Genomic DNA, 17,142 nt, shown 5'->3' with positions numbered 1-17,142 from the left:
TTTTACTTTTACCATTCTCTCTTCTCTCTCATACTCATTAGTCATTAAATACTCTCTTTTTCTTTCTAGATAGTTAGGAAAAACGCATGCTCAGAGAGAATTTACGTGAAGTTTCTAGAAAATTTTATTCAGGTGATTTGAGGAAGTCACTCTTCAACACTGCTTCAACACTCTTCAATAAGTGTGAGTACATTCAAGATTTAAAAAAACTAGCGTCAAACTTAAATAAATTTAATAGAAAAAAAAAAAAAAATTTCAAACATCAAAACAATTGTTTAATTATCAAGTGTGTTATTAAAAAATTTAAATTTTATTTTATTCAATTATACTATCCACCTTTGAATAATCAACGAAAAAAAATCCCTCAACTTGTCAATTAAAAAGTCATATTTCCTTGTTAGTAATTACCAAGGAAAATAAAAAAATTACAATCAAAACTTGATAAAACTTGTCTCTAATAAAGTGAATTGTTATTGTTAATTAAAAAAAAATATACTCATCTTTGTTTACTTGAAAAATAATTTAAGTCATTTTTGGAGTAACAAAATATTTAGGTTATGATTTCATCAATTTCTGGATAATTCTTTTGACTATTGTTATTATTTAAATAAACAAATTGATAATGTTTATGTAAAATTAATATGTTTTAGGTTTTTTGTGTATTTTTTATTTTGACAATATAAAAAATGGCAAAGTGGGGTGAAGGTGATCCCAGGTGGATTGTTGAAGAGAGACCTGATGCTACAAATGTCAACAACTGGCATTGGACTGAAAAAAATGCTTGTGCATGGTCAAAAGATAAAATTAAGGAACTTTTTAAAGATCTAGAAATATCTGGTGATAAAAGTAAGTTAATTTTTTTAATTTATAATAATTTTATTATGATATTTTTAATGGATTTAATGAGAAAACAAAAATTGTTTAAATTATTTTTCAGTATCATGTAGTGTTACGGAAATTGAAACTTGTGATGGAGAAGCTGTTGTCAATAACAGAAAAGGAAAATTAATATTTTTCTATGAATGGAATATTGTACTTAAATGGGTATCTGATGATGATTCAAAAATTGAAGGAAAAGTAACAATTCCAAATTTATCTGAAGAGAATGATATATCTGAAGTTTCGGTATATATTTTATTTTTGTTAAATTTATTTATAAATATTGTTATATTTATTATTAATGAAATATAATTATTTATTTAAGATTGAATTTAGCTTGAAGACAAGCACTGATGAGGGTGAAAAAGTTAAGCATTTTTTACACACCAAGGGTAAAAATACAGTTAGACAAAAATTAGAACAATATGTTTCTGCATTAAAAGAAGGTAAATAATTTAATTTTTTTATTATTATTAATAAAATCAATATACAGCAATTATTGAATGATTTATTTTTTATTATAGAATTTTCAAAGGGTATGATTCTTCCAAAAAAAGATTCAAATCAAGTTGTTACAAAAGTAACAAAAACTGGAATAAATATTAAAGAAAAAATGAATTCAACTGTTATATCAAAAGACACAGTTGGAGCTAAAATATCAACAACAACTGTTAGTCAACAACAAAAATTTCAATGTCGTGGTCAAGAATTTTATAATGTTTTTACAACAATTGAGGTAAATAAAACAGATAAAAATTAAATTTATATTTTAATTAATTTTTAAATAATTAAAATATCAAATTCATTACAGATGGTACAAGCATTTACTGGTGGACCAGTTCAATTGGAATCAAAAAAAGGTGGTAAATTTGAAATGTTTAATGGCAATATTTCTGGTGAATTTGTTGAATTATCACCGACAAAAATTATACAAAAATGGAGATGTAGACATTGGCCAAATGGACATTACAGTTTAGTTAATTTTGATATTAGTGAAAAAAGTGATCATACTGAAGTTAACTTGACACAAACTGGTGTTCCAACAAGGTAAATTATTATTATTTAATTTACATTTTATATATTATTATGTTTATTATCTTCATCAACAATTGAGACTGAAAATTAATGTATTAATATTTTGTTTTTTTTCTTTACAGTGAAGAAGCATCAACGAAACAAAATTGGGATAGATATTATTGGGATCCAATAAAACGTACATTTAGCTTTGGCTATTTTATGTGATGTAATTTCACTTTTTGATATATTTATTTGATGATAAATAGTAAAACATTACTACAATTCAAACTTGTTTTACAAGTCATTCAAAAAAAAAAAAAACGAAGAAATTTACATACAATTGAGCTAACTAGGTTTAATTGTTTTTTTTTTTTTTTTTTTCTTTTTACTTTTTTTTAAATAATTTTTTCAATTAGAATCATTTATCATTAATTGCACAATTTTTTTTTCTCAATATTTCTATTAACGAGTTATCTGTATATAGAAATTAAAAAAAAAATAAAAATAAAAAACTGCCAATGATGTTTAATTTTCAGACGATAAATAAATTGATTTAAAATAAAAATTGTATTTCAATATTAATTATGATTTATGAATAATAAAAACAATATTTCAATATTAATAAATTGTCATTATTCTAATACCTATTGTTTTTCATTAATTATTATTTATTTGTTGGATTTTTTTGAATTTTATATTTACAAAATAATCGAAATTATATCATAATATTATTATGCACTTGACCACTTTGCCAGTAGGATTTTATATCATTTAAAAAATAAAATAAATATTGCAGTTTTTTTTGTGCAAGTGTTCGATTGGCTGAATAGCCTTGTTGTTTTTTTTTCCAGAGATACCTAAAACCTTTCTTAAAAATAAATTCGAAAAAAAATCGTCATAAAATTTAAATTCAATGGGGCTCGCAGCAATGTCTCTCCCGGTTCCAATAAACGAGACAAAATATTCCTAATTTAAAACAATCAAAAAAAATACTTTTTTAATAATAATGCATTATTATTTTTGTTTATTAATTAATATATATTCTTTTTGATGAATTCGTTTACAACGATAGTCAAGTAATTTTTCAATTAAAAAAAAAAATTACAGGCTAGAAAAAAATAGTTAAATTGAAAAATAGGATCATTAAGGATCATCTTGTAAAAAGGTGTTCAAGTGTAATAGATAAATTACAAACTTAATCAATGATAAGTTATCATTCTGTTCAGCAAATTATTATCATTATAAATATATTTTTTCTTATCATTTCTATATTTCCCTTTTCGATCTATAATTTCCTCTTTGGGAAATCAGATTAAATATCAGTTTACGTAGACTCGTCACTTGATTTTTATTAAATCAGATAAATAGCTCAAATTCTATTTTCTCTTTTCATTATTTTATTATTTTTTTTTTTCCTATTTTGCATTCCCTGCATCTTCTCACCTTTTATTTTTTTTTTTTCTTTCTCTTTTTACACGATTTTCTTTTCAATCTGAATCCCAGATGGTTTCCATAAAAAAAAGCAATTTAATTCCGAGATTTTAGTAAATTTAATTTCGATAAAGTGATAATTTATTTAATTAATAATTTAATTGTTAATTAATAAATTTAAAATATAAATTGACATAAATATGTGTGTTAAATATATTTTATGTCATTTTTATTTTTATCTTTCAACCACCACAAATTTCATCCCTCTTATATACATCAAAAATAAAAAATCCAAAAATGATCTATACTTTAAATTATTTAAAAATTAAACGTTAATAATTAATTTTTAAATTTTAAATTAATTAGAGATATTTAAAAATATTTTAAATGAATTATAAAATACATTTTCATGTATTTCATTAATTTATTATATAAAAATCAATAAAAAATATATCATACAAAGTTAACTCCCTCAATATGTTAAATGTGAAATAAAAAAAAAAAATATATATATTTCAACCCCTGAATATTTAGAATGAGCATCAGGCAATATGATCAATTCTCGCTGCAACATATTTTTATGATAAAAAAAACTACCGGGTCATGAATGGGCAGTACCGGGATATAATTTAATACATCAACAAAAAAATATATATACATATATTGTGTAGCGATATTTGTCTGATAAAGCTCTCATCATTTTCCTATGATATCATCAGCGCACGCGTGTCTATTTTTTATTTTCCATCACTTATCTCTCTCTTGCTCTTAAACTCATGTTTGAAAAGTTGGCAAATACATATCTCAACAACAAATAATATATTTTAAATAACAAATTATTTATAAAAAATATCAATTTTTTTTTATCTATATTCATTGTACAATAAAACGGTCTATCAAAAAAAATACACTTCATATTTTTTCCGCGACTTTTATGCATGCGCGTTTTTTATTTTACATTTATTTTTTTCTAATATTTAAAATTAATATTAAATATATATATTAACAATCTCACAACATGCAATATATTTTTATATTATGTAGAGAAAAAATTTAAAAAAAAAAAAATGAAAATATATTGAGTCGCGTGCGCACGCCTTTGAAAATCAAAATCAATGTAGTCAGCTCGCGCGTTTCACTCGCGTTTGCCTACGCCCTAGTCCTCCGTGATCCTTCACAACATTCGTTGCACCGACACGACCCAGTAACCACTATTAAAATTTCAACAATATAATAATAATAATATATAAATAAATTTAAAATTATGTAAATGAAAATTTGCAAAAAAAAAAAAAAAAATAAACAAAAAATCGAAATAAAATTTTTATTACTAATTTTTATACTAAAATTTATAGAAAAAAATTTTTTTTTCATTCAAATGTTAATTGCAATAATAAATAATTTTGTGTAATTAATTTTTTTTTTTTTTTAAATCTTTTTATTTTGTTTTAATTGTTGATAGAAAAAAAGGAAAAAAAAAAAAAAATACAGTGAAATTAGTGAATTTAAATTTGACCGGTTTTTTTTTTTTTTTTTTTTTTTAAATTTTTTATTCGCGTAAAATTTGTGGGTTGTGGTGGTGATTGTGGTGGTGTTGCTGAGTTTGATGATTATTTTTTTTCTCTTATCTCGGTGAGTGTGTTTTGTGTGTATTTTGTTTGTTTTTTTTTGATAATATTTTTGATGTTTTATTGATGTTATATGTATGTATGATAGATGAAGGGTTGAAGAGGGTGGTTTTAGTGAGTAAAATTGTTTTTGTGTGTACCTCGTGTTTTTGTCATTCGTAACAGTCAATAACAGAGTCAGCAGATTGAAAAATTTACACGAGATTTTTATTCCCGGTGCAGCAAAAGTAGCAGCATTCCATTTATTATTATTATTTTTTTTTTTCAGTGGTGATAGTGGTGGTGGTGGTGGTTAGTGGTGGTGGTGGTTGAAAATAAGATACTTATTTTAAGGGTGAGTTAGACTTTGTTGAGGGCACTCTTGCAATATATTCATCTCAACGAAAAAAACCGCACCCTCGTGTGTTTTAATATCAATTTAATAATAAAAAATTATTTTTCAATTAAAAATTTAACAACAATTATTTAACAAAACAAAAAATTAATTTAATATATACAAAATATCATATAGTTAATTAAAGTATTATTAAATTGATTATATAACATTTTTATAAATAAAAAAATTAATAATTTAACAGTGATTTACATGTTGATATATAAAAAAATAATAAAAATAATTTTTTGTTTTTTTTTTTTTTCTATTTATTTTTATTAATTAAATTCTAAATTTATATAAACAAACATTACGTTTTATATTTCAATGATACAATTAAAATAATTTGTTTGAAAAAAAAAAGAAATAAAAAAAATACAAGTGGGGGTGGAAGGTAGAAAATTTACAAGATGAAAAAAAAAAAAACCATTTAAACATACAAGTGTATAAATAGTTAATGAAAAAATTTAATTATAATTAAAATTTAAAAATATAAAAATGAAAAATTTAAAATCAGTGACTCAGACATGAAGAGCATAATCCACCGGTATTAATTTTGATGACTTCAATTGACTCGTGCGTGAATTTCCACCAATTATCCATAGAAATTCAACGAAAACAACCCCTAAATATAAAATGATAAATAACGCGTTAATATCAGCAACAAAAACATATCAAATATCAATATTTTTTAATAAAAAAATAATATATAAATATCAATAAATATTAATTAAAAATATATATATTAATTAACTGTTTTTTTGTGCATCAAAAATTCATTTTAGAAAATATCTAAATATTGACTTATACTAATTTTCAAGACCATTTTAAATATTAAAATTTCTATCATGATTATTTACATTTATTATTTATTAGAAAAAAAATAACAACAAATATATTATTAAACAACATATGTGTGTGTGTATTTATATATGTGTGTGTAAATTTTCCAATATCTGTCCTGCGCTTTTATGCCTCCCCTTTTGCTGCTAAAACGCTATCGCTACTGTGTTTGTGATAAAAGAGAAATAGACTAAAAAATAATTATTATTATTTAATATTTTATTATTTATATGTTTATAAAAATAATAACAATATTATATGTTTTTTTTCTAGTTATTTAAATATAGATGTAATTTTTTTATTTTTAAAAGTTTTCTAAATTATTGTTGTTGTATTTATATATATATGAGTGATATGGAGACGTTTTGTGATGAAGAAAATCAAGATTTTTATGGAAAAAGAAGATTTGTGATGTCAAGAAAAATTTTTGTGACAGCATGACACCAGGAATTTTTTGGAATACCACCTTACTTTGCCCTTTAATATGGCGGGACAGTAAGGCAACTTTATACTTCAAAAAAATAAACAAAAAAATAATATGAAAAATATATATAAACAAATTCATTATCTTTTTAATTAAAATATATATTTCTTTTTAATTATTTTTGCTTTTAGATTATATTTATAGCTTTAAATCCCGCATGCGTCTAGAAATTTTCCACTAAAAAAAAAACGAAAAACCATACATTTAAAAAAAAAATCACACAATAAACATTTTAACTAATTAAAAATTTTAATTATCAACGTTTTTTAGTAAATTTAATTATAAAAATAATAATGATATTTTAATTTATATTAATTCGGAGCCAATTAATTTAAAAAACGAAAAAAAAATAAGGAAAACTGTTGCATTTTAACGTGTCTATATAGATAAAACCAAGTGTCGTTAAATAATATAATAAGTGGAAATAAAATTATAAAAAAAATTTATTGAGTTATAGGAAAACTGTGGGAATGAAAAAAAAAAAAAAAAATTTAATTATCTTTACACGTTGTTGTTGATAAAAGGGGCTCGTCAGTAACGATCAAAGTCGACCAAGTTAGTTTATCGGAAAAATGCATTTTTCCCTGTTGTTTTTTTTTTTATTTTTTAAATAAATTCGCTCCATAAGGAAAACAGTGATTTTAAAAAATATTATTATTAATAATTATTATTATAATTGAGGTTTGATAAAGCATCTCTTGCAAAAATTGATTATCAATTTTGTATTATTAATAATCTATAAAATAATAGGGTTAAAAAAAAAAAAAGTAAATTAAATATTATAACTATATATATGGTTAAAAATAATAATTAATAATAATAGTTATAAAAAAATTATTGTGGTTTTATTACACAGGTATTTTACATTTATATCGATTGTTTATTATTATTTTTTTTTATTGATAATTATTAATTATATGTCATGCATGATATAATTTTTTCAGTGTATTGAACACACGATTTAATTATAGTTTTTTGTTATTTTTATATTTATCTCTTCACTGGGTAATTAAATATATAAATATATTATAAAAAAAAAACCAAAAGTATTATAATAATTTATTATGTCATTGATTTTAAAAAACTTATACGCATGTTTTTTAAATTATATAAATTTCAATTTTCATATAATGAAATTATTTAACCATAATAATGATTCATTAAATACTCCAAGTATTACATAATTAATTATTTAATAAATAAAATTTTTCTTCTTGTATATCACATGACAATATATAATTAATATATTTTTTTATATTTTTTTTATATATTATTTGTAATGTTACAGGCAGCGAGCATGCAATGCAAAATTAACAGTGGGATACTCGCGTTGTCCCGTCAATGCAACATGCATCAAAGTGCATTATCAACAACATCAAAAAAAACAACAACAACCACCACCACAAAAAATATAGAAACCATTGTGTTTCTACCATTTCATCCTCATTGTCTAGCTCTGCCATGTCCAATAACAGAATTGCCCCTCAATTGAGTAAGTATACATTAATCAAAATTAAAAATAAAATGCATCAATTGTATTTATTTTCGATTCACATTATCACATTCAATTATCATTTTGCATCACATTAATTAAAAAAAAAAAAAAATCATTAAAAACCACAAAAATTCAAATGAAATAAATAAAAGAAATTCAGAAAAAAACCAACAATACAAAAACGAGGAAATAAAATATATAATAATACTAATAAGTACCCGGAATAATTAAAAAAAAAAAAAAATAAATAAAACAATGGAATTTTAATTTTAATATATAATTCATGATTTTTATAATGACAATAATAATTATAATAAAATTAAAACAAGTATGTCTATATCAGTGCACAATCAAATGAAAAAAAAAAAAATTGTTTATAATTGTATGTTATTCAAATAACGTGTGTTTATCATGCAAATATTTTTAAAAAAATTTAAAAAATTTTCCACGATTAATTCAACTTTAAAATAAACAAAAAAAACCCAATGAAAAAAATTATTATTTGTATGAAAAAAAGGGGTAATTTAATCACACCCAAAAATGATAATTATCATAAATATTATTTATTTATTAACCACACCTAAATAATAAATAATTGCATAATATTATCCAATAATTTATTTCAATTTTTATATTAAAAAAAAAAAAAAACATTATATCTAAACACGCAATGACATAATCTGTCAAAAGTCAATTAATTAAATTAATAAATTTCCAATAATTTTATATCTATAATTAATGAAAAAAAAAAAAAAATATATATTTTTATTTGATATTTTTGTAACATCATGATCTGCTGAGCTTCAAATGAAAAAATAAAAATGGACAAACAATAGTCCAGGATATAAAATAAAGGATGTATAAATAAAAATATAAAAAAAAAAAAAAAAAATAGTTTGACAATACAAAAGAGGATGGATCAAAGGATCGTTGGAAAAACTGTAAAAGGATAGCAAAGTGTGTCGAGTGATAAATAAAGATTTATATATATATATAAATTCTTGAAGATATATATAAAAAAAAATATAATAAAATAAAAAGGGTGTGGAGAGTTGAAAAGAAAGGGGATGATTGAGGAAGCCAAGGCAATATAGGTTCCGACACATCAGTGTATTTGTGAGAGGGATGATAAAAAGGGGGTGGAGGTTTACGTGGGGTATTGAAATAATATATATATGATGCTCTGATGAAAATACTGAAGCTGATGAACAAGTTGAATATAGTTGTGATGTTGTTGAGACACGAGAAAGTAACTCTATATAAAATTTTTTTTATTTTTAAATATATATAAGGTTAATAAATAATATATAAAATAAATATATTGCACATGCGTAGAATTATATTTAAACTCTGCTCATTCAATTTCACGTTTATTTGGATTTAATTTATTTATCTCTTTCTAAATTATCAAATGGATTATACAGCTGGTTGCTGGATTAAATACACATCAGAGCTACAACTGTGAAAACGTTTCAACCATTTTAATTAATTATTAATTATTTATTTAATTATAATTATTATAGTTAAAATATAAATTTATTTTATAATAATTTATCATTTTAATTCAATACTTTTTTTTTTTTACTTTTACTGTCTGCAAGTTTTTTTTTATTTTCGAAATAAAAAAATTTTTTTTAATAAATAAATAAATAGAATAGCCGACATCATAACCATGCACTGGTCATTAAAACTTTTGTTATAATTCTGCACATTAAAACAGACAAACCATAAAAAATAATATTAATTTTTTTAAAATAATTATGAATTTTAATATTTTGAATTAAAAATTGAAAAAAATGTTTTTTATATTAATAATTATTCGAGTATTATGTGTAATATTTTTTTTGATATAAATAATAATGTATTAATGAAAAAATATTTATTAAAACTGTTGCAGATTCAATGATATTAAAGAGATACAATAGCATCGTGGGATGTAGTTGACGTTGCTCAATCCCCCGTTTGTGTGTGTGTGTGGAAACGCTGATTGAGTGTTGGTGGTGTTGGTTGTGGTGGTGGTGGTGGTGGTGATGGTGGTGATGATGACGGCGGTGGGTGGGATTGGGTGGTAGATAAAAAATTGGATGTAAGAGAAAAATTAAAAAAACACAAAAAACAAAATTTTTTTAAATTAAAAAAAAAAATAAAATAATAATAGAAACCTGATAATAAAGAAAAATTAAAAGAAGAATAAGAAAATTTATGAAAAATAAATAAACCAGAAGAATAAAAATTAATAATATAATATTTAAAAAAAAAAAAAAAAGCTCAGTTTGTGTTGGATAAGTGACGAAATGAACGCAACTAATGCTACAAGTACAGATATTTGTAATGGTGCAGATGCAAATGCAGCAGCTGAATATGAAATATGGGAAAAAATATTAATAAGTTTATTTGCAATTGGTTTAAGTCTTGTAACTGTTATTGGTAATTCAATGGTTATGATTGCAATTAGAATTGATAAACAATTACGTACAATATCAAATTATTTTCTATTCAGTCTTGCTGTTGCTGATTTTGCAATTGGTTTAATATCAATGCCATTATTTACTGTTTATACTGTACTTGGTTATTGGCCATTTGGTGCTGTTATATGTGATACATGGCTTGCATTGGATTATTTAGCAAGTAATGCATCTGTACTTAATTTACTTATTATTAGTTTTGATAGATTTTTTTCAGTAACAAGACCATTAACATACCGTGCCAAAAGAACCAAACAAAAAGCCAGCATGGCTATTGGTAAGTTGATACTTTTTTTTTTTTTTTTTCTTTCATTTCTAATAATTATTAGTTTATATTGAATTTCATAATTTATTTATTTTATCATGGTTATTTTTTATGGTTATTTTTTTATCTGCATTTGATCAATTAATTTGTAATTTTTTTTTTTCGAATTTTCGAATAATTGTATTGTTATTATTAAAGCACATGAGCTAAAATTAAAATTTATTAAATAATTATATTATTAAATTGGCTTTTCAAAATAATTAATTTTAATATATTATATCAACTTTTTTCTTCTCTTTTTCAACAAACATTATTACGCGCATTAAGCTTGTTTGCAAGAATTTTTAAATTATTTATTATGTTTTTCATTTTTTTTTTTTTTTTATAAATAATTAATATACATATTTTGTATCATTTTCTTTTGTTTTAATTTAATTGAGGCAGTTGTATATTCACACACACACACAAGTATCAAGATAATATCAAATTTTGGTGACGCCTCTTCAACTTACAATTCATTAATATGTCCTTGCGTGTTAATATATATTCCAAACATGTATACATTTAAATATATTTTTTACATTATTGTTACATAATAATTAAAACACGTGTAAATTCTGTCATTGAAAATTTACCTAACTAATTTAAAATAAAAAAAAACCCACAATTTTTACTATTTTTAAATTGAAAAGAAAAATAAAGTTTAATTATTATTTTAATCAACAAATATTTATTATTTAGTCTTGTTTTTTTTTAAATAAACATGAGGATAATCATGCATATAATAAAATAGAACGACCTAAATATGTCAATAGTTTATAAATTTAATAAAGCTCACTATTGTTCAACATTAAACAGCATTTTCTTGACATATTTAAAAATAAAATACATCATTGTCTATTTATAATAGATAAAAAAAACTATTTTCTTTTAATTAAACAACAATAGTAGATTGTAAAAAAAAAAAAAAAGAGAGAGAAAAGTTAAAAATTATAAATACTTGTAATATTAAATAATAAAATAAGTAAGCATGACATTTTAAATGAATATATTTTTAACTTTTTGAATACAATAAACTGACACTTGTTGATGTATTTTAAATAAAAGTCATATACATTTGTATATCGACTTATCGACATTTACACACAATCCAACAGTATACAACAATAGCCAAAGCGTGCTACTTTGTAGATTTATATAACTACCCTTGTATTATTTTATTTCTTTTTTAAATTTTTCTATTTTCCGTTATCATTTTTGTTCTTTCATGGCATATACTCTATCGGCCAATGTATTTATCCCTCTTACAAAATGCCACATTGTTAAATTGTCTCTAAAACTTGTTCAATATTTTTTTTATTTTACTATTTAACTCATCAATCTATCTTGTGTATATGTGTTTGCATAATGTCAAAAGTAAATGTATATATGATTTACGTGAAAGAAGAAAATTTATATGTTTAAATATACAGAGAAAAGGTTGACAAGTGTCGAGTTAAAAGGATAGCTTCCGGGGTAGAAAAAGGAAGTTCATGATGATGAACTAAAAGCAGAAAAATAATGTAAAAAAAAAAAAATAATAATAAAAGTAAGGGAATTTATAAAAAGAAAGATAGAGTAAATTAAAAAAGAATTTTTTTTTTTTTTTTTTTTAAACGTTGAGGGTGTATACGTGAGTAATACAAAGTCGTTGACGATACTTATTCTCTGTTGTCAACATCAAGTGCATCATCATGGATATAGCACTTTTATTATTCATCTATATGTTGGATTTTTAAATTTTTTAAGTACACACGAACTGTCTCAACAACTTGGATAATCGTTTTTGTTCATTTTTAACTTGTTAATTACATAATTTTTTGTTTTTGCTATTTTTTTTTTTTTCTTTTATTTTGATAATAGATATTTTATTTAATATTTTTTTTTATATCATTTAAATAATTAAACGGAAAGTACAATTATTTAATCAATTGTTTATTTATTTAATCAATTGTTTATTTATTTATTTATTTATTTATTCATTTATTTATTTATTTATTTATTTATAAATTTAATCGAGGAAATTCAAAAAAAAAAAATTGTTTTAAATCTTGTAATTATATTAAACAATGTGTGTTATTATTATTATTATTATTATTATTATTATAAATAAATAATTGGGAATTATTTAAATGAGTATATTAATTTTCAGCATTAGCATGGACCTTTTCAATATTATTATGGCCACCATGGATTTATGCATGGCCATATATTGAAGGACAAAGAACAGTACCATCAGATGAATGTTATATACAATTTATTGAGACAAATCATTACATTACATTTGGTACAGCAATTGCTGCATTTTATATACCAGTTACAATAATGATGTTACTTTATTGGCGTATATGGAGAGAAACAGAAAAACGTATCAAAGATTTATCACATTTACAAGAGGGTAAACAAGATGCAAGTAAAAGAAGTAATTCAAGTGATGAAGCATTGGATATGAATGAAAGAAGAGGTAGAAGTGAATCAAGTACTGGTGTTAATGATACTAATTTTCCACAATCATATTTAGAAAAACGTTTTCCAGATTATCACAATGTAAGTATACTTGTTTATTAAAAAAAAAAAAAAAAAATTTAAATATAAATAACATACCTGTTCAAATGTTAAATCATGAGAAATAAAATTGAAAGTTTGAGGAAAAAAATTAAATCTAAAACTTAAAATAATAAATATATAAATTATAATAAAATTATTTAATAATTTTTTATAATTTTCATTTAAATAATTTATATATTTAAAATTAAAAAATAAATAGATAAATAATAGTATGTCCATAATTGATAGACAAAAAAAAATTAGCAACTTTTATCCAAAAAAAATGGCTGAAAATATTTTTTATATTTTTTAATTTTTATTTATTAAAATTAGCATATTTTGGTAACTCATTAGACTGAGTGTTTTTATTTTTTTTTCAATTATTATTATCAGTACTCATTAATATAATCAATTAAAAAATAAATTTTTTTTTTTCGTTTTAATTTTAAAAATTTACAAGTGTCTATCTATTTTATTACGACTGTCAATTTTACCCAACGTTTATTTTTCAATTTTAAATATTTATTTAAAAAAATAAAAAATAAATATTATAAATTTTTATATTTATCAAGTTTTAAAAAACTTATTTAAATATTTTTATTTATTTTTTATTTATTTTTTTTCCATCTAACATTATTCTCAAAAAAAAAAACAAAAAAAATTTGATAAAAACTTTTTACATTTTCAACATAAAATTGAAAATAAAAAAATATATTTTCTCCATTTATTTATTTATTCTTTTTATCATGAAACTTTTGACTTGTTATAAATTCACAACACGTGTATTTATTTTTTCCTAAAGTGAAAAAATAAATATTTAAAAAAAAAAGATTAAAGAAAGAAAGAAAAAAAAAAAAAAACTAAATAAATAAAAAAGTTTAAAAAAGTATTTAGATTTTTCTTTTTTCTTAAACTTTTTACATAAATATTTAATATAAAAATTTTTTAAATATTAGCATAAACCATTGTCTTGGACGGGTTTAAAAATGTGGTGTATTGCGTGGTGGCATAGTGGTCGTGAAGACGATGATGATGATGATGAAACTGGTGGTCCCGAAGTAAGTAGAACTGTTTATCCAGGATACGATGAAACTTTAACACCAGTATCAGCTGATACACCATTTACAAGTGATATACCATCAGAATGTAGTAGAAGTCAAAAAATAACTGGTGATCCGGTAATAATTATTCAATTTCCAAAACTAACATAAAATATTTCACAATTCAATTTTTAGATAAACCAATATTTTCAATGATAATAATTTTTTGCCTAGGTTTATACAATTGTTATAAGATTACCACCAAGTGAAGCACCAAGTATTAAAATGTATGATGATGTTGTATCAATACAAGATGTACAAAATAATGGTGTAACACGTGGTGTTAATGACATCGATGATAATAATTATAACAAAATAATATCACGACGTATGGGTTCAGTATCAAGTACAACAACAACAACAATAATACGTAGACCATCAGCAATACAAGATATGAAATTACCATTAAATAATAAAAATATACAAAAACCAACAACATCTGGTGTTATTAAAATTATTAAAAATCCAGTTAAAAAAAAAAAACGTACACAAGATAAAAAAGCAGCTAAAATATTATCAGCAATATTATCAGCATTTGTTATAACATGGACACCATATAATATACTTGTTTTATTAAAACCATTAACAAGAGCATGTGTTGTACAAATACCACAAGAATTATGGTCATTTTTTTATTATTTATGTTATATTAATAGCACTATTAATCCAGTATGTTATGCATTGTGTAATGCTAATTTTAGAAGAACTTATATAAGAATTCTCAAATGCAAATGGCACAGAAATATATCAAGAGAAAATTATTGTCCTCAGTAAGATTAATCCTTATTTATTTTTTACTTATCATTAGATATATTATTTTGTGTGAGAAAAATTAATTTTTTCTTTTATTTTTAGACCAAAAAGAAAAGAAGAAAAATGGTGATTCAACTGGCTGCTATTTTGTGGAGAAAAAATCATGTTAAAAAATTATTTATTAATATATTATTTTTTTTTTTTAAATAATATTTAACTGGTGATGAATTATTTTTTTATTTTCAAATAAACATTGATTTTATTTATATTAAAGAAGAAAAAAAAAATTTAATTATTGCTGAAAAATAATTGATGATAATATTGAATTATAAATTGAGCTATAGAAAAATAAATATATATGTAATATAAATAAATAAAAGAGACGAAAATCACACAAAGACGCTACTTTGCAAAAAAGCCAAATGAAAAAAAAAAAAAAAGTTAGTTAGGCTAATTTAGAAAAGAAAGTGTGAAAATTAATTAAAAAAAATGAATTAAAATACAGAGCATGAGTAAAAATAATAACTAATATAATAAATAAATAAATATATATATATAATGTTTAAGAAAAGCAAAGAAAACATATAAAAATAAAAAAAAACTCAAGTCGCAACGACATTTAATTGTATATTAAATAATAATTAATAAGCCCGTAGTGAATGATGTAAAACTGTAAATGAATGTTTTAAATGTAAAACGTGATGAAGAAAAAAGTTTGGAGTATCAATTTACACTAGAAACATAATAAATTTAAATAAAAAAATTATAAGTGGTATACATATATAGATATATATTGAATATTTAATTAACAAATGAAAAAACAACTAAATTATATATATAAATAAATTACGAAAAATAAAAACCGGAGTAGCTCAGTAGTTGAAAAGAGATAATCGACGAATAAAAAAAAAAAAAATATAAATATAAAAGTTATGGATGTTAGAAATCGAATTTATGAAAAAATAATCGATAACTTTCATAACTGAATAACGTTCTAATAATACGTGCCAAAAAATAAAAAAGCTTTAAAATTGTGAGACGAAAAAATGAATAAATATCGGCGTATAACGTATCAGACCGCGATAAAATTAAAAATTAATTGAATTAAAATTATTAAATTAATGAAAATAAATGCTTTAGGAATTTTGAGATTGAAAGGGAAATGTGTCAATGATGACACGATAGTTCGAAAGGTTGTATGTGACTATTATTAATAAATAAAATTAAATAAAAATAGTCTGTTGTGAAAAGAATACTCATAATAAACGCAAAAAAAAAAAAAAAAAAATGATTTAATAATTTTTAATAACAATTTAAAAATTAAACTATTAAAATATAATTCAAAAAATTTTTTTGTCTATGAAATATATATATAATAATTGTGGTTTCCTACTGTCGAAAAAAAAAATCATAAATAAATACAAAGCCAAATTATATATAAATCCCCTGATAAAAAAAAAATCTTTTTTTAAAAATTATTTAATGAATTTTCACTGGTATATTAACCATGACAATTTTAAAATTAAAATTCAACTTTGTAAAATTTTTTGAAGGTTGTATACACCCAATAAAAAATAATCTAATAATAAATTCATAAAAAAAAAAAAAGCAAAATCATTTGCGGTAGTCTCATAAACACATAAAAATTTTATTAAATAAAATACTATCTACCCTTTCAATAACCCAAAGTGTTTCAATTTATTAAAAAAAAAAAAAAAATTTAACTGACGAAATTTAAAATGAAAAAATAAAACTACCTGAATGAAAGGAAGATAAAGAAAAAAATTCACAAAATCATGATAAAACACACTCTTACGCACAAA

At 21.7% G+C, this 17,142-nt stretch overlaps 2 protein-coding genes across 5 annotated transcripts; both read left to right on the top strand.

Annotated features, from left to right (window-relative positions):
* The first annotated feature begins 77 nt into the window (after positions 1-77).
* On the top strand, positions 78-2,522 carry LOC122861022 (activator of 90 kDa heat shock protein ATPase homolog 1). Of its 2 annotated transcripts, none has more exons than XM_044165166.1 (7): positions 78-183; positions 651-846; positions 938-1,125; positions 1,205-1,325; positions 1,404-1,615; positions 1,691-1,926; positions 2,037-2,522. In XM_044165166.1, the coding sequence occupies exons 2-7, from the start codon at positions 687-689 to the stop codon at positions 2,119-2,121; spliced, it is 1,002 nt and encodes a 333-aa protein (XP_044021101.1). In that variant the 5' UTR covers positions 78-183; positions 651-686; the 3' UTR covers positions 2,122-2,522. The 2 variants fall into 2 exon arrangements, with proteins under 2 accessions (XP_044021101.1, XP_044021100.1); XM_044165165.1 differs by lacking the exon at positions 78-183 and adding an exon at positions 290-554 and having other exon boundaries at positions 2,037-2,241.
* Positions 2,523-4,103: 1,581 nt separating this feature from the next.
* On the top strand, positions 4,104-16,275 carry LOC122861019 (muscarinic acetylcholine receptor DM1). Of its 3 annotated transcripts, XM_044165162.1 has the most exons (8): positions 4,867-4,959; positions 5,224-5,289; positions 7,944-8,147; positions 10,048-10,892; positions 13,072-13,466; positions 14,423-14,644; positions 14,741-15,336; positions 15,422-16,275. In XM_044165162.1, the coding sequence occupies exons 4-8, from the start codon at positions 10,445-10,447 to the stop codon at positions 15,447-15,449; spliced, it is 1,689 nt and encodes a 562-aa protein (XP_044021097.1). In that variant the 5' UTR covers positions 4,867-4,959; positions 5,224-5,289; positions 7,944-8,147; positions 10,048-10,444; the 3' UTR covers positions 15,450-16,275. The 3 variants fall into 3 exon arrangements, with proteins under 3 accessions (XP_044021096.1, XP_044021097.1, XP_044021098.1); XM_044165161.1 differs by lacking the exon at positions 5,224-5,289 and having other exon boundaries at positions 4,104-4,959; XM_044165163.1 differs by lacking the exons at positions 4,867-4,959; positions 5,224-5,289 and adding an exon at positions 5,574-6,666.
* Positions 16,276-17,142: the final 867 nt, after the last annotated feature.

This window comes from Aphidius gifuensis, linkage group LG1, assembly GCF_014905175.1.
Source record: "Aphidius gifuensis isolate YNYX2018 linkage group LG1, ASM1490517v1, whole genome shotgun sequence".
In the NCBI taxonomy this organism is placed as follows: Eukaryota; Metazoa; Arthropoda; class Insecta; order Hymenoptera; family Braconidae; genus Aphidius; species Aphidius gifuensis.
This window is presented reverse-complemented; position numbering and strand designations above follow the sequence as displayed.

Coding starts and splice junctions, on each gene's coding strand:
- LOC122861022 (XM_044165166.1), top strand. CDS start 687: ATGGCAAAGTGGGGTGAAGGTGATCCCAGGTGGATTGTTGAAGAGAGA. Junction 1,326..1,403: donor TGTTTCTGCATTAAAAGAAG/GTAAATAATTTA, acceptor TTTTTATTATAG/AATTTTCAAAGGGTATGATT. Junction 1,616..1,690: donor ATGTTTTTACAACAATTGAG/GTAAATAAAACA, acceptor AATTCATTACAG/ATGGTACAAGCATTTACTGG.
- LOC122861019 (XM_044165161.1), top strand. CDS start 10,445: ATGAACGCAACTAATGCTACAAGTACAGATATTTGTAATGGTGCAGAT. Junction 14,645..14,740: donor AAAAAATAACTGGTGATCCG/GTAATAATTATT, acceptor TTTTTTGCCTAG/GTTTATACAATTGTTATAAG. Junction 15,337..15,421: donor AGAGAAAATTATTGTCCTCA/GTAAGATTAATC, acceptor TTTTATTTTTAG/ACCAAAAAGAAAAGAAGAAA.